Source organism: Pleurodeles waltl, chromosome 7 (assembly GCF_031143425.1).
Source record: "Pleurodeles waltl isolate 20211129_DDA chromosome 7, aPleWal1.hap1.20221129, whole genome shotgun sequence".
NCBI lineage: Eukaryota > Metazoa > Chordata > Amphibia > Caudata > Salamandridae > Pleurodeles > Pleurodeles waltl.
The window spans coordinates 483,812,318-483,836,653 of record NC_090446.1 but is presented as its reverse complement, the minus strand read 5'-3'; the positions used below and the strand labels follow the sequence as shown (position 1 = coordinate 483,836,653).

Sequence of the window (24,336 nt, the reverse complement as noted above, 5' to 3'; positions counted from 1 at the left end):
AAAGGAAATCCTGGAAGAGTGCACAGGAGCCGGAACAGCTGCAAATCACGCGGTACCCAGCAATGCAGTCTAGCGTGGGGAGGCAAGGACTTACCTCCACCAAACTTGGACTGAAGAGTCACTGGACTGTGGAAGTCACTTGGACAGAGTTGCTGAGTTCCAGGGACCTCGCTCGTCGTGCTGAGAGGAGACCCAGAGGACCGGTGATGCAGTCTTTTGGTGCCTGCGGTTGCAGGGGGAGGATTCCGTCATCCCACGGGAGATTTCTTTAGAGCTTCTAGTGCAGAGAGGAGGCAGACTACCCCCACAGCATGCACCACCAGGAAAACAGTCGAGAAGGCGGCCGGATCAGCGTTACAAGGTCGCAGTAGTCGTCTTTGCTACTTTGTTGCAGTTTTGCAGGCGTCCAGAGCAGTCAGCGGTCGATTCCTTGGCAGAAGGTGAAGAGAGAGATGCAGAGGAACTCTGATGAGCTCTTGCATTCGTTATCTTAAGAATTCCCCACAGCAGAGACCCTAAATAGCCAGAAAAGGAGGTTTGGCTACCTAGGAGAGAGGATAGGCTAGCAACACCTGGAGGAGCCTATCAGAAGGAGTCTCTGACATCACCTGCTGGCACTGGCCACTCAGAGCAGTCCAGTGTGCCAGCAGCACCTCTGTTTCCAAGATGGCAGAGGTCTGGAGCACACTGGAGGAGCTCTGGCACCTCCCAGGGGAGGTGCAGGTCAGGGGAGTGGTCATTCCCCTTTCCTTTGTCTAGTTTCGTGCCAGAGCAGGGCTGGGGGATCCCTGAACCGGTGTAGACTGGCTTATGCAGAAATGGGCACCATCTGTGCCCATGAAAGCATTTCCAGAGGCTGGGGGAGGCTACTCCTCCCCAGCCCTGACACCTTTTTCCAAAGGGAGAGGGTGTAACACCCTCTCTCTGAGGAAGACCTTTGTTCTGCCTTCCTGGGCCAAGCCTGGCTGGACCCCAGGAGGGCAGAAACCTGTCTGAGGGGTTGGTAGCAGCAGCAGCTGCAGTGAAACCCCGTGAAAGGTAGTTTGGCAGTACCCGGGTCTGTGCTAGAGACTTGGGGGATCATGGAATTGTCTCCCCAATGCCTGAATGGCATTGGGGTTACAATTCCATGATCTTAGACATGTTACATGGCCATGTTCGGAGTTACCATTGTGACGCTATACATATGTCGTGACATATGTACAGTGCACGCGTGTAATGGTGTACCCGCACTCACAAAGTCCTGGGAATTTGCCCTGAACAATGTGGGGGCACCTTGGCTAGTGCCAGGGTGCCCACACACTAAGTAACTTAGCACCCAACCTTTACCAGGTAAAGGTTAGACATATAGGTGACTGCAGCCCATAGGGATCTCCTGGAACCCCAATACCTCAGTACCATATACTAGGGAATTATAAGGGTGTTCCCGTATGCCAATGTAAATTGGTGAAATTGGTCACTAGCCTGTTAGTGACAATTTGGAAAGAAATGAGAGAGTTTAACCACTGAGGTTCTGGATAGCACACTTATGACTGGCAGGGTCCCAGTGACACATACAACTAAAACAACATATATACAGTGAAATATGGGGGTAACATGCCAGGCAAGATGGTACTTTCCTACACACGGGTAGAGAGAGAACCCATACACAAATGGCGTATTCAAGAAGAAATGCATGCCAGGACCTGGCAGCCCCTGATAGTAATAGAAAGTGATTAGTTTCAGAGGTGGGTATATAGGCTCAGAAGTGAAATAGAAGAAAGGTTTACACCTCATGAAGTAGGGATAATTGTTTTCTTTATTTATTGATATGTAGACATTGGCTCTTCTTTTAGGTATCTTGACCCTCCTCCCACCCAAGTTTTGGAAGTTTATTCCTAATGACCTAAGAAACGTTGACAATTATCTTCGTTTAAAGAATTTAAGAAAGGACAGGAACCTTCCTGTTTATTTAAATTTGGTGAGGGGGTGATGGATATGGTTGCATTATGTTGTGTTGTTGCTTAGTTTTTTTTAAAGCACTGTAAAGGTGGTAGTGCGCTCATAAAAATAACAGAGCATACCAATATGCTTGAAAGCATAAGGGCTGGGAGGAGACTTGAAAAATAGGTTATAAAGGAAGTCATGGGATTCTGCACATAAAGTTAAAGAACCTGTAATAGACCTCATAGTTGGACAGTAAGTGGGTGGCTCATTGGTGTTACTAATAGCTTGTGTCTTCATTTCACTCACACCCTCACCTCTGGTCTCTGTCTCTTTCTCTTATGGTCTTTGTGCAGGACGCATGCATGACCGTGCGCAAAGGGGAGAAGATGGCCATCACCATCCAGGAGCACATGGCCATCAATGTCTGCCCTGGACCCATACGGCCCATCAAGCAGATCTCAGACTACTTCCCGCGCTGTCATGGCCTGGGCGCCGATGGGGCCCACTCGCCCACAGGACCCACCGACCTCTCACCCCTCGACATCTCCCCTACTGGAAGGCCACCAGCTTTTGATCCCACTGCGGACCCTGATGTCCGCATGGAGGAAGGAACGGAGATCGACAGCTATGACTCAGACGACACAAGTAAGTGCTTGGTTTACCTCCTCGTGGGCTTTTTTAATGGATGTTGGGCCTCTGTGTGTGGGTGTTCCTGAACAGAGAAATAGGAATTTAAGACCAACCTGTTGTGGTCCATTTCGCTCAAGGCACATTTCTTGATTCTTCTTTCCTATCTCCCTTATACTCCCCTTACATTTCCATTCTTCTTTCCATCTTTTTCATCTTTAATTCATTGAATTCTTTCCACCATACCTTACTCCCTTCCTGTCTGCACTCTTTATGCCTTTACTCTCAGCCTTGCTACTACATTGCCTTCTTTCTTTTCTCTCATCCTCTCTCCCTGCCTCCATCAATCCCATTCTGTTTTTGCTTCATCTTTAATCAATTTTGCCTACCTCCCTCCCCCTTTATCCAATACTTCCTTCTTCCTACATTTTATTCTTTCTTCTTTCCTTCCTCTTCATTGTCCCTTTTACTTTATCCTCCCACCATCGCTATTTCTTCAGACAGTTCTTCCTTTTCAGTCTTTTTTTTATGTAATTCCTTCCTTTGCCCCTCCTTATTTGGTCCTTTCATTCAGTTGTCCATGAGCTCCTTTATTCATTGGCCCTCTCTCTCAATCGTCTAGTTTTAATAATCTTGTTGCCACCTTCCCAATATGCATGTGCATCTAATTCGCTCCGTTTTGCTTGGTTTAGCCAGTCTTCATCTTTTCCTGCATCTCCACTTTCCATGCTCCCCTCCCCCTTCACTCCTCCCTTCCTCTGCCAAGCCCGGCGCCTCTGCTACTCGACCCACTCCCCCAGGGACCCCGGCTCCGGTGTGAATGAGTGAACAGACAAATCAAGTTAAGATGCAGCTAATGGAATATTACAGTCATGCAGAACCTGCACACGCAGCGGAGAGGAGCCCGGAGCACCCAGGGAAGGGCCTGCGGTATTCAGCCACGGAGAGCACCGAGGGAGAGCCCTGCCACAGTCACTGAAAGAGTAATGCCACAAACACTGAAAAGAGCCCTGCCACAGACACTGAGAAAGAAAGATCTTACCAGCAGTCATTTCAATGCGGGCATGCCAGCCAACGAGAGAGAGAGCCCTGTCGAAGTTACAGAGAGGGAGCACCGCCGCAGCTATGGAGAGAGATTGTAGCTCTGTCATAGTCACTGAGAAAGAACCCCGTCACAGCCTCTGGGAGCCCTGCCTGGGCCACTGTGAGGCACTGCCAGAGAGCCCCGCCATATTCAGTACCAAAGAGATCCGCCACAAACCCTTGGGAGTCCTATTCCCACAAACCATGTCACAAATGTATAAGGATAACAATGCAGTCACCACGCTTAAGGATTCAACCTGGAGAATACCCTTCATTTAGAAAATGTTTTCTGTGTTTGTTTTCCTAGGCTGACACCTATCCTCTTATCCATGCTGAATCGTATTGTCTTTTTCAGAGGATAACCCCACTTCACTCTTCTTTTCACTCTTCTTTTCCCCCTCATTTCCCTTTTGTTCTTCTCGGCAGCCTTATATGTCATTATATGGTACCAGTTTCTGTTTTATTTGTCTTTCGACTTCTCACCTCTCTCCAGCGACTCCTGCTCTGTGCTGCCATTTTAGGTCTCCCCAAAAGTCAGCTTTTAGCTTTAACTTTGTGACGGACCATTATTTTAAATTTGCTGGTTTTCTTTTCAATCTCCATTGCTTGAATCATATTCAGTGTCTTTCCTTCCATTTCTTGTGTTTTAAGCTACTCGGAGCACAGCTTCTTTACCACCCTCTTGATTTGATGAATTGTATTTTTCTGCGGCACAACACCGGGAAACTACTTTTTAGATTCGGAAAAAGACGGTAGATTTACCTGTCTGTTGACCAGAAGTATTGTTTCCATTATAGATAAAGTAGACCCTTTGATGGTGAGTGTATGACTGCTGTCTACGTCCTTTTTTCATGTTGATTCAAGGGCTGTGCTTCCTATTTTTGTGATGCATTTATCAGTGTTCTGATTGGTTGACTTGTGTTCTTCCACTGCTGACGCTTGCCCTCGGATTACTATGTTTTTCTTTTCTCTCCGGCATTCTGTGGGAGGAATGTGTCTTCTTGCTTTCGTCTGTGTCACTTCTTTACCCTCCGCCACCAGCTCGTTTGTTCCTGCCCTATCCAGTCCCATCCTACTCAATTTTCAAAACTTCTCCTCTCCCCTGCCCCTTGTCCCTCCTTGATCCCCTGCTCACCTCACTTCTTCCCGTCCTTCCCTACCACTCTCTCAGTAATATGTTTTTTTCGGCGATTGCAGGGAGTTCATCTTAAATCACTATTTACCCATTTCAAGACTTCCGCCCCCAAGAGTGCATGAAAAGTTATGCATGGTAGGCACCAAGAAAAGGGTTGTTCCTACTTGAACAAACCCATTCTAAAGGGTTTATTCAAATATCACAAAGCAATCAAGGGTGGCTATCGTTATTGCACATGCATCCATGGTGCCATCTTTGAATGCATTTGTAATGTTGTAACATACCCATTTAAAGATGGTTGCTGTAGATCTTCTAGGCACCAACCTTACACACAAAACATGCCAAAGCCAATTGTTTTCACCGCTGAGATATACTGGCTTTATCAATGGTTGTTGGCTTTGATTTCAACACTCCATGGAAGTGCATGTGTTTTCTTGTTCTCTCCTATGTACACAGTTCAGTTGTACCATCACATCCTAAGCCCCATTGCATTGTGTATGGTTCCCCCGAGTTCTTAAGTCCCTTCCACTGGCTCTCCCCACCTCCATAACCCCACAACCAGCTTCTACATTGTTAGCCCTTCTGCTCCTGCCACTCGTCAATGTTTATTTCCCCCACTTTCTCCACTGTCAACCCCCATTCTTTTTTTGTTTTGTTTTTATTTATTTTTTTCCTTTTTATGAGGGCCTGGCATCTGCCACTTGATGCTGGGCCTCTACTTTCTTTAACAAAATGTGTGTGGCTATTTTTTATTCTTTTAAAATGCTATTCAAAGATGGTTGTCCACAATCTTGAATGGTAAATTAAACAAAAAACAAAATGGGCACCATATCAAGGTGAATGTGTTTGCAAGCATGGCGATGCATATGTGTGCACGCATCATTATGCTGATCCACCATAGCTTCCTGACAAAGGTGTGTCGTGATTCTTCCATGCGTATAACGCATAATGCTTTTTTTGGTCGATGCTGTGCAACATTGAAAACAAGCATTGTTGTTTTGCCGATACAGAATGGCATTGGCAAAAAGCATTAGTAAAACCAAAATATTGTTTTCTATTATTGCGCCCTTCTATCGTCACACATTCTTATTTTGCCTTCCATCTTTATTTTCATTCATTGTTCTCTGTCCGTCCTCTGTCTATACTTGTTTCTTCTGGCTGTCTCTCACACCAGATGATACTATGCATTTTAGGACAGGGGTCTCCAACCTTTTCTGTAAAAAGAATAACTTTTGTTTAATGAAAATCATTGTGAGCCCTACTATTGATGTTGTAATAGTGAGCACGTCAGACAAGGCTAACTTAATGGCTACCCTATGCAAGATTACCAACAGTGATCACTTCACTGCATCAGAAGGGTTGCCAGCAGAAATGTTAAAAAGGCTTTGTAAATTGGGAATGCCTGTAATACATGTATGTAATACATAACAGACATAACTGCAATGCCTGTATATAAATATAATAATACTGTTAGTATTAAGTCTCCTGATTGTCACATGATTTGTCACTCAAATATCAGTTTTAAATATATTTTGAAAATTCAAACATTTTTGTCCAAGCATCAGCTTATGAGTACTGAAAATACACACATTTCATCTCAAACACACACTTTTTATTTTGTATTTACATATATTAAATCATATATTAAATCAAATCAACTAAGCAAAAGCTTGGCTGGGCTGCACACAGGAGGGCTACTTACAGGTAGTGGAGAACTACCATTTGCTCATAAGCTACTCATTGGAGAAGCCCACTCTGGGGCAATCCACTAGAAGACAGCCACCCTGAGCTGCAATTGATCCCCTTCAAAGAGGTCCTACTGGCAGCACTTCATCTAGCCTCCACCACACAGAAATTCGACCAGTTCAAGCTGCCTTGAAAAGCTTGCTCCCACTAATGAAAGTCCAGAAGTTTATCATCCCTGGGAGGCACAGAAAATTTAGGACTGAATCTGTCTTCCGACCTCCCGGGTTAAAAAAGAGATGAACTTTGAACTGCTTTGTCACTTAAGCTAAGGCCTGACCTTCAGTACAAATACAGATAGGATCAGCACAAGAGCTTTCAAGAAACTGCTCAAAGAGTTCACTTCTGTGCCATTGCTATTTGCATTTTAGCCTAAAGTGGAATAATCTAATGCTTTTTGGTGTCTAGTTGGCGCTCATATAAAATCTTACTTAATACATAAGAAAAATAATAATATAGGTGTTGCAATAGAGAGGAAGAAAGTTATTTCTAACTTCTCTGTTGGTTTTCCTTTTTTTCTCTCTTCCTAGCTGTTTGCTTCTTTTTAGCACACATTTATTACTCTCAGTTTGCCAGGCACATCCAAATGTTTTTGTGTTTTTGTGACTTTTTAGGGTCGAGCCTGCATCGCATGGGCTTGCGCATGCATTTCGCTTGCGAGACGCTTTAGTAGATACAAAAGGGCTCGGAGCCCTGTCCATGTTACGTCAGTGTCTTTCATTGGTTCGTGGGCTTGCCTTTCAAAATCTGCTTGCTTTCATTAGTGGAAGGCATGCATATGTCATGCCTTTTCCGGTGGTTAGCCCTCCTCGAGCGCAGCGACCAAGTACTGAAAACATGCGAGGCTCGCTGTTCCCATCAGGTTTGTGGACTACTTTTTATCTTTTTTTTGCAGCGCGATCTCGCTTGGCAGAAGTCCAGTGCTTTGCATGACATGGACCCTGTTACATAGTTAATTGCACTTTTGCCAGTTACGTACATAATTTCACTTTTGCAGAGTGAACTGTAGCAGCGCGATCACACTCTTTTTTTTTTCTACCTGCATGCCGTATTCAACTGTCCGTACGAGTGAACTGTAGCAGCGCGATCATGCTGTTTTTTTCCATTTAATGTGGAAAGAAAAGTCCGGTTGGGAGTTTACAACTGCTACTAGCTGTAACTCGGAGAAATGCGAGACCCTATAGCATTGCAAAGCTTGTTTTAATTGTCATGGACCTGCAAATTAGTGCTGGGTCAATGATAGTGTTGGGCGTTCACCTTGGCTACATTCAGTCATGAAGAGCCCTGCTGCTGACACTTGTAGCGACTCCTGCTGCTGTCACTTGTAGAGGGATCCCTGCGACCGTCACCTACAGAGAGCAACTGCTGTCACTTGTAGAGAGCCCTGTTGCCATCACTTACAGAGGGGACTGTTGCAGACACTTAAATACAGCCCTACTATCGTCACATATCAAGATCCTGTTGCACTTACTCGATAGAGAGCTGCACTGCCATCACATGTAGAGAGCCCTGCTGCTATCATTTATAGAGAGCCTTGCAGCTACAACTTATGGAAAGCAGTGCAACCGTTAAGTGTAGAGAGCCAACTGCTGTCTTTTATAGAACGCCTTGCTGCTGTCACCTATAGACAGTCTTGGTGCTTGCACTTATAAGCAGATACACAAATTCGGAATAATGACTGTAAACGTTCAAGAGTAAAAATTCAGGCCAAAACGACAATTTTTCAGACACATCAGTGTAGGTCCAATGATAATATACAATGAATTATTTTCCTTGGTTTGTATAATACATTGAAGTACTGGGCAAACATTCATGTGTAACTGGACTTATGCAAAGATTTCAAAAACAAGCAAACATGTGCATACTAAGCAATTTTTGACAGTCAACAAAGGGGGCAGTTGTCACACGATTCTGTCCCCTTACCACACATAATAGTATCTGAAACAGTACTCCATTGAGGAATGTGGATTTCCAGCTCAAATTAATAGTCCTCTTATTACTAGAAGGAGGGAGGAAGCGAAATGTTGATAAAGTGGTAATATCAAACTGGAGGGAGAACCGCTTATGCGTGTGTATGTTTATTTCACTGTGTTTATTTCTCACAAAACTTCTGTAGGGTTTCAGCCAACCCCCCTCAATGCTATTTTCTCTGCCTTTGCACCTGTCAGCATAGACTCAGGCTTGAATGGTAGCTTCAAGACTTTGTCCAAGCAATAGCAAAACCATCAGTTTGACGTTCACAATTGAGTTCTGACAAAAACAATAAAAATGTCTGCTGGAGCACAAACCATTTAAAATAGGATTATTTTCTACATAAAGCCTACGGATGAGTTAAAGAATTAAATAGGTGTTAAGAGTATATACTTTTGTAAAATAGTACCTCATGCATTCAAAAGGAAGCAGTAAGGTACACATAAATAAAAAATAAAAGAAGGTGAGGTTAAATACTCCTGTGAACCGACAAAAGATACGATTGTCAATGTCTCATGTCAATATTTGAAGATTCCAGAGGCAAAGAAGCATCTGGCTGAAGAAGACGGAAACCATTACAGGACAAACCTAAAAATATGAATGAGACGCAGAAAAAGAGCACACACAACCGTTTACAAAATTCCACACATATGCACGTCAATCATCAGTCCATGGATGTGCCAAACAACATACCACCATGTGCTGCAAAGTTACAATTACCCACTGCATTAGGTAACACAACAAATGGCATAGTCCACATAGAGCGTAGCACCGCCACTTGCAGAACAGTGCACCCCCACATTCAGCACATTCGCCTGCAACCTGAGACACTTGCAACACCGTCCATAAAACAGGGTACCAAAACTTGTGGCAAAGTGCTTCTCCACCTAGTTTATGGTGTGCACCGATCAAAGTCATAGTGCATCATCACATACAGTGCACTACCACCACAGATCAGTGTGCCATCACTCTCAGCACACTAAAATCCAACCTTCTGTACACTCCTCCATCACCCTCAGAACAGTGGTACACTATCTGTGGCACAATGCACCGCACACCCAACCTCATATGCACCATTTCACACCACAAACCACTTCCTTTCCAGTGCCTTGTTGTCCCCATTTCTGAAGCAATAGTTCAGGTAACACATTTGAAAAGCATAACTCACTTTTCTTAACGGCATGCTCTGAAAATTACTCTCAGTTCTTGCCAACATTTCACTTTTGCAGATCCTTGAAGCATATCATGGACTTTTGCCGGGAGTCGTATGTGTATGCATTTGTTCAAAAATGGGCGTAATGCTGTCTAAGGGCAGTCATCTCTAACTTTGATAGACAACTCTACAATATGAATGACGACGTTTCCATCTACACATCCTGGAGAGGTCACCATCATAATAACAGTCATTATCAGCATAATTTATAATGTGTCATAACTGTTTGACATATGGGCATAGAGGGGGAGTTTTGCCTCTTCGGGTCGGATTGTAAATCCCCAGTTTATTCACAAACATGCCGGTGCTGAACTGTAGAATACATCTGCCCCAGTGCTTTACAATTAATCCTTTTCTCAACTGTCAGTCAGTCCCTGCCATGCAATAAAGGTGAAATATACGCTCTTTCCTTACAATCCTGAATACTGCCTTACCTGTAGATGGAATTCTGAAGGACCTGCAATTTTTTCAAGTTAGACTTTAAGGAACAATTCTCTTTTTAAAGTGGAGAGTGTCAATAAGGAGGTAGTCCAGCCAGGGGTCTGATCAGGAATCATATGCAAAAGCTTCATATATGCAGGGAGGTTAATTATTGGAATTCGGAAGAGAGAAGGTTTATGAAAGGGACCCACAGTTCAGCATATGTGGTGCAATTTGTTTCAGTAGACATAGCTAACTTCTCCATCCCTTGTATAACCCAAAGTTTGTGTAGCCAGGAAGTGTGGGCGGGTGTCTTATCGGTGCCCCAAAGAGAAAGGATGACCTACTGGGCAGCTGTTAGTGCCAGAGCTATTTGTCTCCCTCCTACAGAGTGTAGCGGCTATGTCAAAGGGTTGGGGAGGCCCAGGAGCGTGTAGGCGGGTAATCGAGGAATGGAAGTGCGAAAGACTGTGTCAAAGTCATCTAAGTACTAGAGTTTTAACTTTGGACAGTGCCATAGGAGGTGTACCAGGGTTCCGGTATTCCACTTGTGGATGAGAGGTGGGGTCAGGTACCAGTAAGTGGCAGTTTTGTATGCAGATTCAGTGCCTGCTATATTGTAAGTGGTGTGATGGACTCTAAAAAAGATATCTCTCCACTCCTTGGCCATTACTGTTCTACTGAATTCTGCCTCCGACCAGAGCTGTCCCTTGGTCTTGGGTGGGCTGTTCTTGTGTGTTAGGTATGTATAGAGTTCGGATATGAGGCATTTATTGTCTTGTTTAAGTAGGAGCCACCATTCGAAGTGGGAAAGCAGCCTACTCACTCCAGGCCGGGTCCCTGATGTTGACACCCAGTAGCAGACTTGAAGGTAGTGGACTTATTCAGCGTTGGTTAGGGATTAGTCAATCTTCAGTTGGTCAAAGGGGATGAGCCCTTGGGTGTCAAAGAGGCTGCGATCCGTTTACAACTGCCCTTCCACCAGCGACTGAATTCTTCAGGTTGCATCCCAGAGATAAAATCAGGATTGGCCAGAATGGGAGTCATGGGGGAAGGAAAGATGGTGAGGCCTACCTTAGTTGCAACCGAGTCCCATACTGTGAACGTCCACGTGATGGTTGAGGAATATAGGCCCCAGGCCCTATGTTTGCGGGGGAGCCACATTTCTTTCCAAATGTGAGAGACAGAAATAGATTGGTCCATAAAGGTCCAGTGCTTCTCCCGTCATTAGGTGGTTCCATTCTATCATGTATCGAAACTAGGTTGCCTGGTAATTACGGAGCTGCTGTGGGACCGCAAGTCCTCCTGACATTTTGGGATGTGCGAAAAAATGTGGGTGCAAACAAGGCTTCTTACCATCCCAGATAAACCTATTGATGTTGAGTTGGAGGGATCACAGCATTTCCAGAGGAGGGACCAGGAGTAGAGTTTGAAAGAGAAAAAGGATGCACAGGAGGATAGTCATTTTGACTGCTGCAATTCTGACCATCCCGGAGAGGCGAAGGTGGGACCATGTTGCCAGGTCTTTACGAATCTGTGCAAGTAAGACAGAGTAGTTGTCCACCACTGAACCAGGAATGGAACAAGTCAAAGAGATACCCAAATAGGGTACGGTATCTTTTCTCCATTCAAAGGGGAACTGTGACTGTAACATACGTTTGTGGTCTGGGTCTACCGAGTGGTTGAGGATCTGGGATTTTTGTAGGTGGACTCTGAAGCCTGAAACAGGCCACATTTTTGGAACTCATCAGTTAGTGTGAGAAGGGAAGTCATGGAGTTCACAATGGAAAGGATAGTGTTGTCCGCATAAAGGCTAATGAGATGTTGGCATGCTCCAAAGGGGATGCCGGATATTGTTGGGTTGTGTCGCAGTTGATGGGCAAAGGGCTCCATATACAGGGCAAACAGGAGAGGGGACATGGAGCAGCCCTGAGGTGTCCCTCTCTGAATAGGAAAGGAGGGGGAAGAGACATTGTTGACTCAGACTGAGGCTTTAGGGGCGCTATTTACACTTTGGACCCACTTACAAAAGCGGCCCTTGATCCCAAAGCGGAGCAGTATTTCAAAAATTTAAGGCCAGTGAACACAGCTGAATGCCTTCTCCGCATCAATAGACAGGAGGAGTGCTTCTCCATGTGATCGATGGCCCTTGTCAATAAGATGCAACAGGCGTTTGGTGTTGTCACCGCATTGACAGGAGGGAACAAATCTGGCCTGGTCCGGGCCAATTAATTCCAGCATTAAAAGATTAAGGTAATGCACAAGGAAACTAGTAAAGAGTTTTGTATCAATGTTGAGGAGGGAGATGGGTCTGTACAAGCAACATAGGTTCGGGTCTTTGCCAGGTTTGGGTATAACTGAGATAACTGCGTCCCACATTGTATTGGTGAGGGCTCCCGTCTCTGCAAAAGAGTTAAATAGGTGAGTCAGCAATGAAGCCAGAACTGGGCAGAATGTCTTATAAAATAGCATGGTGAAGCTGTCCGGCCTGGGTAATTTCATCATTTTAAGACGATCTGTTGCTGAAATTACCTTGTCAATTGGAATGAGCTGGTCCAGTGCATCTGCCTCTGTCTCCGGGAGGGCCACAAGGGCAGCAGATTGGATATAGTCCGGGGAGTCGTCAGATAGGGCTTGATCTGGTGTGTAGATTGCCTTATAATAGGCTTGGAAGGCAGGGGCTATCCCCTCAGAGGAGCTCATCTCGCTGACTGCCGGGGTGTGGATCGATTTAACCGAGTTTGCAAGGGTTTTGTTTTGGAGGTGGGGCACGAGAATATGCCCACGGCAGTTGCTCCCCAAGTAGAATTTGTGCTTGAGGCGTAGGATCGCATATTCAGCTCTATGTAAATCGAGATGCTTAAGGAGGCATCTGGTCTTCTCCAGTTTCCTCCAAATCCTATGTACCTTGGTGTGTTTGTGTATTAATTCAAATTCCGAGCCAGCATTCTCCAGACTGAGCTGCTTATCCTGGTGACGTTTATTCTCGGCGCAGAGGAAGCTATCAGCTCTCCTGGGATAACCAGTTTTAAAGCCTCCTAAGTGGAAGCCAGGGAAGTCTCAACAGTATAATTGGTCTGTTGGTAGGACATGATAGCTTGGTGGAGAGAGTCAACTGTTGCCAGTGAAAAGAGTAGAGAGTCTTGCAAGCGCCAAGTGGTGCAGGGAGGCTGGGGAGAGGGTAGGTTAAGCGTGAGAGTTAAAGGGACATGATCATATAAGGAGCGTAGGGCGATGGAGATGTAGAGGCAAGTGACAGCAAGGGGGGAGTGGCAAAAAAATAGTCAATGCAGGCATTGGTCTTGTGGGTGGCTGAATAGTATGTATAGTCTCATGAAGTAGGGTGGAAGTGCCGCAAAGTATCTTGGAGGCCACATCATCAAGAAACTGCCTCCCTGCCTCCGGAAAAGCCCCTGTTTGGTCTGAGCGTTGACTGGATCTGTCCATTTCAGAGTTCATAACCAGGTTCATGTCCCCGCCCACCAGTATGGCTGCGCCTGGCGTTTGAATCATTGGGGCTAGTAATTTCAGGATGAAGGCCTCTTGATGTGTGTTGGGGTGTAAATGTTCGCTAGTATAAAGTGAAAAGAGCCTATTCTAAGCTTAACTACAACCAGACACCCCTTCATCTCAGCTATCGTGGAAAGGACATCCCTGCTGAATCCATGGGAGAGAAGAAAAGTGACCCTTCCCTTCTTAGTATGACCTGAGGACCAGTACTGGTGCGTGAACCAACGGGAGTTCATCTTATGAACATCCTTTGTAAGCAAGTGTCTTTCTTTTAAGAGGCAAATATTGTACTATGATTGCTCAAGGAGGTACAGAACAGCTAACCTCTTCAATGGTTTGTTGAGGCCCTGAACATTAAGACTAAGGATTTTAAGTTCCATTGCACTTTAGGGGATTGTGCAAACATCTAGAGAAGTCCCTACAGTGCTTTGGTAGTCCACCCCTGTAGAATGTCGGCCGTCCGTCCGCATAGTGCCAAGACAGAAAAGGCATGTGGGGAAAACTGTAGTAGCTGGAGGCACCAGTGTACCCAAAAAACCCTCCCAAAAACAACAAAAGAAAAGTCTAATTTCCAAAACTCTTAACAGTCAAATAACCATGGAGACATTAAGAAGTATGTGGTCCAGGTGGGTTGGTCTTCGTGGTAGAGTCAACTAACTCGAACCCACTCCATTTCAGGCAGAGTATATTTTGTCAGTATGCCCTGATAATGAATCCAGAACAGCCTGTCTTATTGGTGTCATTGTTGCAGGATCCGGGTGAGCCACTTTAGTAGTGCGATTCGGGTGGCGTTTCCTTTGCTGATTCTGCAACATCTGTCTCTTGAGACTATCTGGGTGGTCATTTGCGGACGTTTCCTCACTACCCAGCATGCGGCAAACGTCTTGGAGGGAGCGGATCAGGTGCAGTTTGTCTTCAAGTCGAAAGACGATTTGGAAGGAATGGCCCCTAGAGTAGGGGACCCCCAGGTTCTGCAGATGGGCCGTGATGGGACAGAAGGCATGCCGATTCTAGAGCATGATGGCTGCAGGGTCCTGGAAAAGCAAAGGAGTATGGCCTCTGAATTGGAGTGGATGTGGGGCCTGCACCTTGCGCAGGATGGCTTCTTCAGTTGAAAATCATGCAGGTACACCACGATATCTCCAGGGGCGGCTCTCCCCAATCACAGGGGGCCACCTGATGAAGTCTATCCAGCTTATTTTCCGTGTCAGAATGATCACCTCGTAATTGCTGGAAGAGAGCCGTGATGTAGCCATGAAGGTCAACTGCCTCAGTGAGAGTCAGGACGCCCCTCATATGAATGTTATTTTATCTAGAGTGGTTCTCTAAGTCCTACGTATGCATCTGCAAGTCCAGTTGTTGGTCCTTAATCCGAAGGATCTCTTGCTGGAGTCTTTCTGTTTCGTCACTGCGGCTATCGTCCTTGTCTTCTAATGCGGAGACTCTCTGACCGACATTATCTAGCTTGCGCCGTATGTCCCGCAGGTCGGCTGAGAGGTCTTTCTTGACCGCTTGCAGGTCGTCACAGATGGAAGAGGGCAGGGACTCTAAGAAGGCCTGCATTGATTGGCTGTTCATCTCCGGTACACGATCAGGCTCGCTGATAGGTGTGCTATCCCCGTCCGAGCCTCCCAGGTGTCTTCTCAACATGTCCTGGAGAGAGCAGTCTTTTTTACTTTGGACTGCGAACATGGTGACAGCGTCTCTTCTTGATTATTAAGCAGACTCGATCACAGAGGACTGCAAGGCCCTTCCTCCTCCAACGTCTCAGTGGCGTCTCAGAAAGGAGGGGGGGTCACGGGCCCATTTATTGTGCAGGGCCCTGCTGAGAGCACTCCGAACTCCAGGAGAGCTGCCCCGTGAGGAGTGTGCAGCCATCAAGAGTGTTCTCAGGGCCCCTCTTAAAGAAAGCCACAGGTGAGCTGCAGAACTATGAGAATGGAGCCTAGCTGTGTGTTGGCCTCCCCGGAGGCAATGGGGAAATGTGGGAGGTCTGCAGGGCAATTAGTGCATTAGTCACGGCCCACATAAGTGTGCATCCCTGGTCAAGGCCACCTGTAGGTGCAATTAGGGCAAAGAGCACCGAGGGGAAGATCTGCAGGCTTTTCCAGTACAGTGAGGTAAATTATGCATCAGTACTTCCCCTACATTAATCAAGGAGGTCAAGCTCGTCTTCCTTCTGTGATTTCAGGCTGATGAGCAAGTAAGACACTTCTTAGGCAGCTGGGATTGGCAGTGAGCGTGTGCACTGAGCACGTGGTGCTAGGCTTTTAATGTCGGAAAAAGTTTCAGGAGGCCGCTCTGCTCGTAGCAGCCATGCTTCATGTCAGGAATGTTGTCTGGGTCCCAGGGGTTGCTGGCATTGACAAAGATACAGGTAGGCCTTCTTATTATGTGTTCGAGCTGGGCGTCGCTGCCCGTAAAGGTTTGCGGCTTCCCTCTAGCACCAGAGGGCCACAGCACCGCTGAGCCGAGAGGTCAAAGCAGCAGTGGGAGCTCAATGGAACGCCAATGGGGGAGCGCACCTCTCACCGCTGTAGCGGGCCCCACCGCGGGATCCCCAATCTTTCACTTCTGCCAGTCCCTCTCCAGATCTGGAAGGTCGCTCTGCTACTGGGCTGCACATTTCAGACAGCGCTGCCCGCCTGTGCCATCTTAGTTCTTGAGACGCCGCCTGCGGGGGTGAAGCGCTGAGGTGCCCACACGGTGTCCGCTACTTCCCGATGGTCAGGGAAGAGTTATGGGAAGCTTTGTCTGTGGCAGGAAGGGCGCTCTGTGCTGTGTTGTTTGGCGGGCAGCAGAGAGATGGGAAGCACCCCTTAGCCACCCACTATCTTGGCCGCGCCCCTCTCAAGTTATAAGGTTGTGGAATGTTTTCTCACTGTCAGTGAAAAGTGTTTTTGCGCCCCTGGAGAAACGTCACAGCAAAGAGGCCAGCAAATGAACAGGCAGAGTATCGGAATGAGTTGCACACCTTCGTAAATTCTGGAGATGCATTGGTGGTTGTGGTGTCGCAGGTCGGTGACGCAACCGGTCATTGGACACCACCAACAACAGAGGGGCGCGGTCCGAAGTGTTTCCTTCAGGCGTGCCCGTGTACAGCCGTTTGGCCACACCCGTGTTTAGGTTCGCGAGGTCAGGTCCTGAGTATAAATAACAGGGCGTGGTCGGGAAGGCTCGGTAAGGCGCGAACAGACGAGTGAAGGACACGGAGGTGCCGTAACCGAACCTGCCTCTGCCGTACCCGACCACACCGATAAAAATCTGCATTGTGTCCGTGTGTTATTCAAACTGACAGAGTACAAGGTAACACTAGCAGTGGCAAACACTACATTGGCGACGAAAACGGAGCGGTGTCCTACTGTGCTCCTCCTCCAGGCCCCTTGTCCATTCCGCGGCAGCCGCTGGAGACACGGTGCTCGTGCCACGTGAGTGTGAACACGCACTCTGCTACTCTGCAGCACCGACGCACGCCTGCCCTGACGCGCTCGTTTTTCAGCGCGGCCTATGAGGGTGGCCCCGCCCTGAAACTCCGGAAAAGGTCTCAAGGCCTTCCATCACGAAGTTCCACACCCAAATTTGCACGCCCACCCTTGCACCTTCCAGTGCAGGGAACCCGACTGCCATCAACCCCTCTCAGGATTGGAGGGCCATCTTTTCTGTAATACCGGCCTTGCTGCCATGTGCCCTATGCCCACCACATCTAAAGAAAGTGCACCCAGCCCTCCTACCAAGTGGCCCACATGCTCTACGTCAGCTAGTCCTAAAAGACAGCACACCCAGCTGTCCTGATAAGTAGCACACCCAGAGACCCTGGTGAGTGCGCCTCTATATTACCCCTGTTCACTCAACACCTAAACCTGCTGCCATGTCTGCCATACCACCGGTGGAGCCATTCCTCGTCGAAGGAGCCCCGTCTGTGCAAGCCCTAAAATGGAGAGAGTGGGTGGAGAGAGTCCTCCTATTTTTCGAAGCTACCAAGGTCGAGGACACTCAGAAGCGTGCCATGCACCTTCATTTAGGGGAAAAGTCATATACAAAATATCTAAAAACCTTGTCGAAGACGCTCCCAAGATGCACACGACTCTCATCGCCGCTTTAAACAGGCATTTCGAACCAATGGCCAACACCGATTACAAACGTTTAATCTTCAGGCAAGCTAGGCAACAGGTGGAGGAATGTTTAGACGCCTTCCACGTGAGGCTGAAAGATCTAGCCACAACCTGCAGATTTACTGACGAGACAGAAGAAATAAGGGGACAAATCATCCAAGGGTGTGCGTCACTGAGGCTCAGGGAACTCATTCTGGAACAGTCCAGAAGGTCTCTACCCGACCTTCTGCAAATGGGGCGAACAAAAGAACTGTCGAAGGCCTGTGCATCCCATATGGAAGCGGCCCTACAAAGGCCCATAAAAGAGGAAGCAGCCAACACAGCTACGTCATCTGCAAACAAAACCAAACAACGCCCCAACAAATTTCAGACAAGATAATGTGGATACTGCGGTGGAACCCCACACAGATCGGCCGAGTGCCCAGTGAGAGAAAAAACGTGTTCCAGCTGCGGGAAGCTAAACCGTTTTGCAAAGGTGTGCAGGTCAAGAAGGACCCGAGCAGGAAACGCATCGGTCAACACGGCATCAAACAAGTTGGAGCATGGAAGTGATATGGATGACGATGAAGCTGTGGTGCATGTAATTCACTCCCTATTCACTGTCTGGCATACTGCCCCTCGACAAACGCAACTACCAAGGTGCCAGATCCACATAAGCATGCATGGGACAGTGGCAGTAGTTGGTACAAGAGCATCAATCAACATCCTGGCCGCAGAAGAACACCGCCGGATGGTGCCGGTCCTGACCCTAACAAAGGCCAATGTGAAAGTCTACGCATACGGACAGAACACTCCACTCATCTTGAAGGGCGTATTCCAAACCACACTCACCCATGGATCAAAACCATTCCAGCAAAAGTTTACGTGACCGAAGAAGGGCAGGGAATGCTGAAGACCTAGGAGTGGTCATGTTCACCTTCAGCATCCACCAGGAATCCATAACAGAACTGTTGGCAAGATACCAGGGAGTGTTTGAAGGAATCGGATGCCTACGCAGCCGAGAGATAAAACTCCACATTGACAAGACCGTGCAGCTGGCCGCTCTCTGCCACTGACGCGTCGCGTTTCATCTCAGGCCACAGGTGGAGAAAGAGCTGGGCCATCTCGAGAAAGCAGGCATTATCGAGAGGGTATCCGGACCCACACCGTGGGTCTCCCCCATTGTGGTAGCGCGCAAACCCAAACAACCCAGAGAGGTCCACATCTGTGTGGACATGCGCCTTCCGAATCGACGACATTCTGGGAGAACTTAGCGGATCCTGTTGGTTCTCCAAGTTAGACCTTCGGTCCGGATATCATCAACTGGTGTTGGAGAAAGAGTCACGCTACATAACGACAATCTCCACACATGTAGGACTAAGGAGATATAAGCGCCTAAACTTCGGGATCTCCAGCGCCGCGGAGGTTTTCCAGAATGTCATACAGGAGCTACTGGCTGATCTACCTGGGACAATAAATGTCAGTGATGACATTCTCATTCCCGCGCCCACTATCGCAGAGCACCACTCACGCCTTCGGAACGTGCTCCAACGAATCCAAGAATCAGGACTCACCTTACATCGCAGGAAATGAAGTTCCTAAAGGACAAGATACAGTTTTTTGGGTACGTGTTCTCAGCTAGCGGTGTTGCATCGGATGCAGCCAAAGTGAGTGACGTCAAGAATGCACCCCCTCCCATGAGTGTGACAGAAATCTGGAGCTTCCTGGGCCTGGTTAATTACTGTGGCCGGTTTATCAAAGACCTATCTACTCTCACCCAGCCCCTCTGAAACTTAACGAAAACCTCAGAGAAATGGATTTGCGGCCCTGCAGTGCAAGTCGCGTTTGAAGCCATCAAGGAAGCACTATCCAGCGAGACCACACTGAAATATTTTTACCCAAAAAAGAACACTAAAGTCGCTGTAGATGCAGGATCAAAAGGACTTGGAGATGTATTGTTGCAAGAACAAGGGGAAGGGATATGGTCCCGGTAGCGTATGCCAGCAGGTCACTCACTGAAACCAAAGATATTCTCATATAGAGAAAGAGGCGATAGCCGCACATTGGGGCTGTAAGCACTATCATATCTACGTCTATGGATGCCCTTGTACAGTGACCACCGACCATGAGCCACTACTCCCTCTGTTCAATGGCACAGCCTCATAGCCTCCGCCCAGAATAGAGACATGGATGCTTCAATTACAAGACTACAGGTGTCAACTAGAATACCGGCCGGGATCTGAGAACCCTGCTGACTACCTCTCCAGACATCAGACATCCCCGAGCAGCCTCAGATGTAGAAGTCCACGACGCACTGGTAACAGAAGAGTATGTCCGGTACGTTGCTGATCTATCCCGACCCCTACCCATATTGATGAGTGAAATTGTTCAAGCAACCAAAGATGATGAATGCCTGCAGAAAGTTTTGACAGCAATACAGACCAACCGGTGACATGTCATAAAGAAACAACTACTCCTGTTGAGCTCAGACACGCGACGCGTATTAGGAAGCCTATATCATGTGCGAGAAGAGCTCATGGTGGATACAGAGGGGTGTGTACTGAGAGTGTGCAGGCTGGTCATACCATCATCCCTCACCACCAGTGTTGTGCAGCTTGAACAGTCATCAAGGAGTGGTAAAGACAAAAAGCCACCTAAGGACGAAAGTATGGTTTTCCCTCATAGATGAACAAGTCGAAAACATGGTGAAGTCGTGTGTATGCTGTCAAGCCACCGGAGACACAACCAGGCCAATCCCCTTAGAGACTGAGCCTAGCCCTGAAGGACCCTGGGCATCTGCGAGTCTAGATTTTGGAAGCCTCCCCAATGACCACCACACCATGGTCCTCATAGGCAACTTCTCCAAATACCCTGAGGTAGAGATCATCCCGGCCCTCACGGCAGACGTAGTCATATCAGACCTGGAGAAGGCAATAGCCACTCACGGCCTAATATCGGAAATAAAGACAGACAATGGCCCGCCATTCCAAAGTAGGGAGTTAGCGGAATATCTAGGCACCACAGGCACTCGACATCGGCGGATAACACCAAGATGGCCTCAAGCCAATGGGGAAGTCGAAAGGTTCATGAGAACGTTGAACAAAGTGATTCGCATCGCCCATGCCAGCGACCAGACGAGTGACTATGCCATCTACTCGTTCTTGCGAAACTACTGCCAGACACCTCATTCGACGACCAACAGAGCACCTGGGCATGTCCCATTTGGGAGAGCTACAGTTGACTCAATCCCACACCACCACTCATAGACACCTCCAGCCATTAATCGAGACCAGGCTCAGGAACGCCGGATAGCCACGAGCCAGCGTGCCAGCCTGAAGAGGCGAGCGGTATCGTCCAACCTGGAGGTGGGGGACAAAGTCCTGCTGAAAGAAGTATCATCCGGAAGCAAGTTCTGCATTCCCTTTGGCACCACTCCGTGGACGATCATCCGTTGAAACGGGTCAGCAGTAGTAGCACCACGCGGAGAGAATATCATCACCTGAAACGCTTCCCTGTTCAAGAGGTTTTATCCCCCGGACAACAACACTCTGAGTGAGCTCTGCAGCCCCTATGATGATGACGCGATGGCATTACCCAACGAAGACAATGACAGTAAACTGTGTTCTGGCGGATCACAGGAAGACATGCCAGGTGTGACCCAGAGTGAACCCTCAAGCCACGGCCCTGACCCGAGTTTGGTCCAAGGGAGGTCAGACGTCACCAGGTACAACCTGCACAACAACCCCATTCCATCCACCAGATTGTGCGACCACCTGTGGGACGGGTGAGATGACTTTTTGTTCTACTTGGTTTTTTTATTGTGATTTTTGGAGGAATGTGGTGTCGCAGGTCTGTGACGCAACCGGACACTGGACACCACCAACAACAGTGGGGTGCAGCCCGGAATGTTTCCCTCGGGCGCGCCCATGTACAGTCGTTTGGCCACACCCGTGTTTAGGTGTGCTGTGGTTTGCCCCGAGGTCAGGGGCCTGAGTATAAATAAACAGGGTGTGGTCAGGAAGGCTCAGTAAGGCACGAACGGAGGTGCCGCAACCGAACCTGCCTGGGCCGCACCCGACCACGCCAATAAAAATCAGCATTGTGATGAAACCTAGAGAGCATGTGTGTATGTCTGAATGAGTACCTTTAAGGCTTTAAAACTACCTCCGGTATTTCTCACAGACTTTTCTGGTATTTATATGGGTAACAGTCGCCTCCTTATATGAAAATGCATCTATCCATCAAAACCAGCCTCCTACTCATCCATCTATTCCTCTGTTTATCCATCCATCAATCCCCCTGTTCATCTATCCACAACGCCTAATAATTGAATAGAAAGTTAGAAACATCAATGTGCTCGAGTTAAGTGGAAACCTGCAAAGTAAGTAAACATCTTAGTGCTAAATTACAAAAGGAAAACAATAAAGATAGGAAATAAATTGTAAAACCATAATAATAAAAGCCATAAAAAGCAGGACAAGCAACAGTCTAGAGCTTTTCAAATTTCCGATATGTTATTGTGTTATGTTAAAAATATCTCTGTTCGATTCATTGCTCAATAATATTTGACACTGCACTGGAAGCCATTTCTGATATCGCTTTTGAAGCAGGTTAAAATTACATCACGTACCTGTCAGCGGCATAAAATGCCAGGAAGCTGTAAATGTAACTGTGCTGAAATTATGGAGAAACGCTGACCGTTGTGAGATCAATACTGGACAATGGGCCTCAGGCCGAAAGTACAGGCAGCACGTGTGACCTACGGACAAGTAGTCCCCCTACTCATATAGAGCTCTGCTATCACTTGTCGAGGACCCCACTGACGCCTCTTAGAGGGCACCGGTGCTGTCTTTTATATGAACCCCTGTTACAGGTACTAATAGAACGATCTGCCACAGTCCGTCATCATACAGAGCCTTACGTCAGTTACCAGCACCATGCTGGGAAGAAGAGACCTGCTGCGTTAACTGATAGACAACTCTGCAATGGGCATAGAAAGAAGACAGTAGTAGCGTCGGGTCTAGCGAGACCTTCTGCAATCTGTGATGTAGCACCACGCTGCTGTTACAAAAGGAAAGTCCTTCTGCAGTGAGGCACCCACCGCCCCCCTACCCGAGAGAGAGCTCGGCACAGGCACTCGGGTACAGAGAGCCCTGCCACAGTCGCTCAGTTATGCAGAACCCTTCTACAGGCATTCGGGTCCTGAGTGGCTTATTACATCCATGCTGTTACAGAGAGTGCTGTTATGTTTAGTTTTTTTTCGCAGAGCCCCGTTACAGTTGCTCAGGTTACATAATTCTGTTCCAGTCACTGAAATGCACAGTAACCTTATAAAGTCGTTCAGGTACGCAGAGCCCTTTCCCAGTCACTAAAGTACACAGGCTCTCGAATGGAGATCACTGTGACAGTCGCTTAAGTTCACAGAGGGCTGTTGCAGGTCCTCAGGTACACAGTGCCCTCTTACACTCGCTGGGATACACCGTGCCCTGTTACAGTCCCACAGATAATGAGAGCCTCATTACAGTTGTTTAGGTAAACAGTGCCCTGTTGCAGACGCTCAGGTACACGGAGCCCTGTGACAGTCACTCAGATATGCAGAGCCCATGTTATATTCGCCCAGGTACGCAGAGCTGAATTGCAGTCGCTTAGGTAAGCAGTTCTTGTGGCAGTCACTCAGGTAGAGATGTTCAGACATGCAGAGCCCCGTCACCATTTCGTACACATGTAAAACCCTTTCACAGTCACTCGGGTAAGCGGTACCCTGTTATAGTCGCTTAGGAATGGAGAGCCATGTGACGGTCACTCATGTACACAGAGCTTTATTTCTGTTGTGCAGGCATGCTTAGTACTCTGACAGTCACTGAGGGATGCAGAATCCTTTTATCCCTCTTCATGTAAACATATCTCTATTACAGTCAACGAGGTATACAGAACCCTGTTACCTTTGCTCAGGCACAGAGAGTCCTGTTACAGTCACTCAGGTATACATAACCCTGTGGCAATCACTCAGCTGATCATACCCCGTTTGAATTGCTCAGGTATGCAGATCCCTGTCACAGACTGTCGGGTATGCATATCCTGTTTACAGGCACTCACGCTTGCAGAGCCCTGTAACAGACTCTCGGGTATGCATATCCTGTTTACTGGCATTCACTAATGCAGAGCCTTGTCACAGTCACTCGGGTAAGCAGCGCCTGTGACATTTGCTCAGGCAGACTGAGCCCTGTGACAGTTGTGCAGGTACACAGAACCCATTTACAGTTGCCCAGGGAAGCAGTGACCTTGTTACACTTATTTAGCGACGCAAAATACTGTTAATGTCACTCAGGGATACAGACCCCTGTGAGATATACTCGGGTAATCAGTGCTCTGTTACAGTTGCTCAGGCAAGCACAGCCCTGCTCTTTTTACAGTCGCTCAAGTATGCATATCCCTGTTGCAGTCACACAGATATGCAGAGCCCTGCTACTACTGTGGAGGTACCCAGAGCCCTATTACAGTCACTCAGATATGCAGAGCCCCGTTATAGTCACTCGGGTACACAGAGCCCTATTACAGTCACTCAGATAAGCATTGCCCTATTACAGTCGCAAAGGTACACAGTCATGTGCCAGTCG

General features: G+C 47.6%; 1 protein-coding gene across 1 annotated transcript in view; it reads left to right on the top strand.

The window, feature by feature from the left end:
• DOC2A (double C2 domain alpha) overlaps positions 1 to 24,336 on the top strand; it is an 846,604-nt gene that overhangs the window by 124,255 nt on the left and 698,013 nt on the right. The window contains exon 2 of the mRNA XM_069244126.1: positions 2,280 to 2,571. Within this exon, the coding sequence (XP_069100227.1) occupies positions 2,289 to 2,571 (283 nt within the window). The 5' untranslated portion in view covers positions 2,280 to 2,288. The remainder of the gene's footprint in view (positions 1 to 2,279; positions 2,572 to 24,336) is intronic.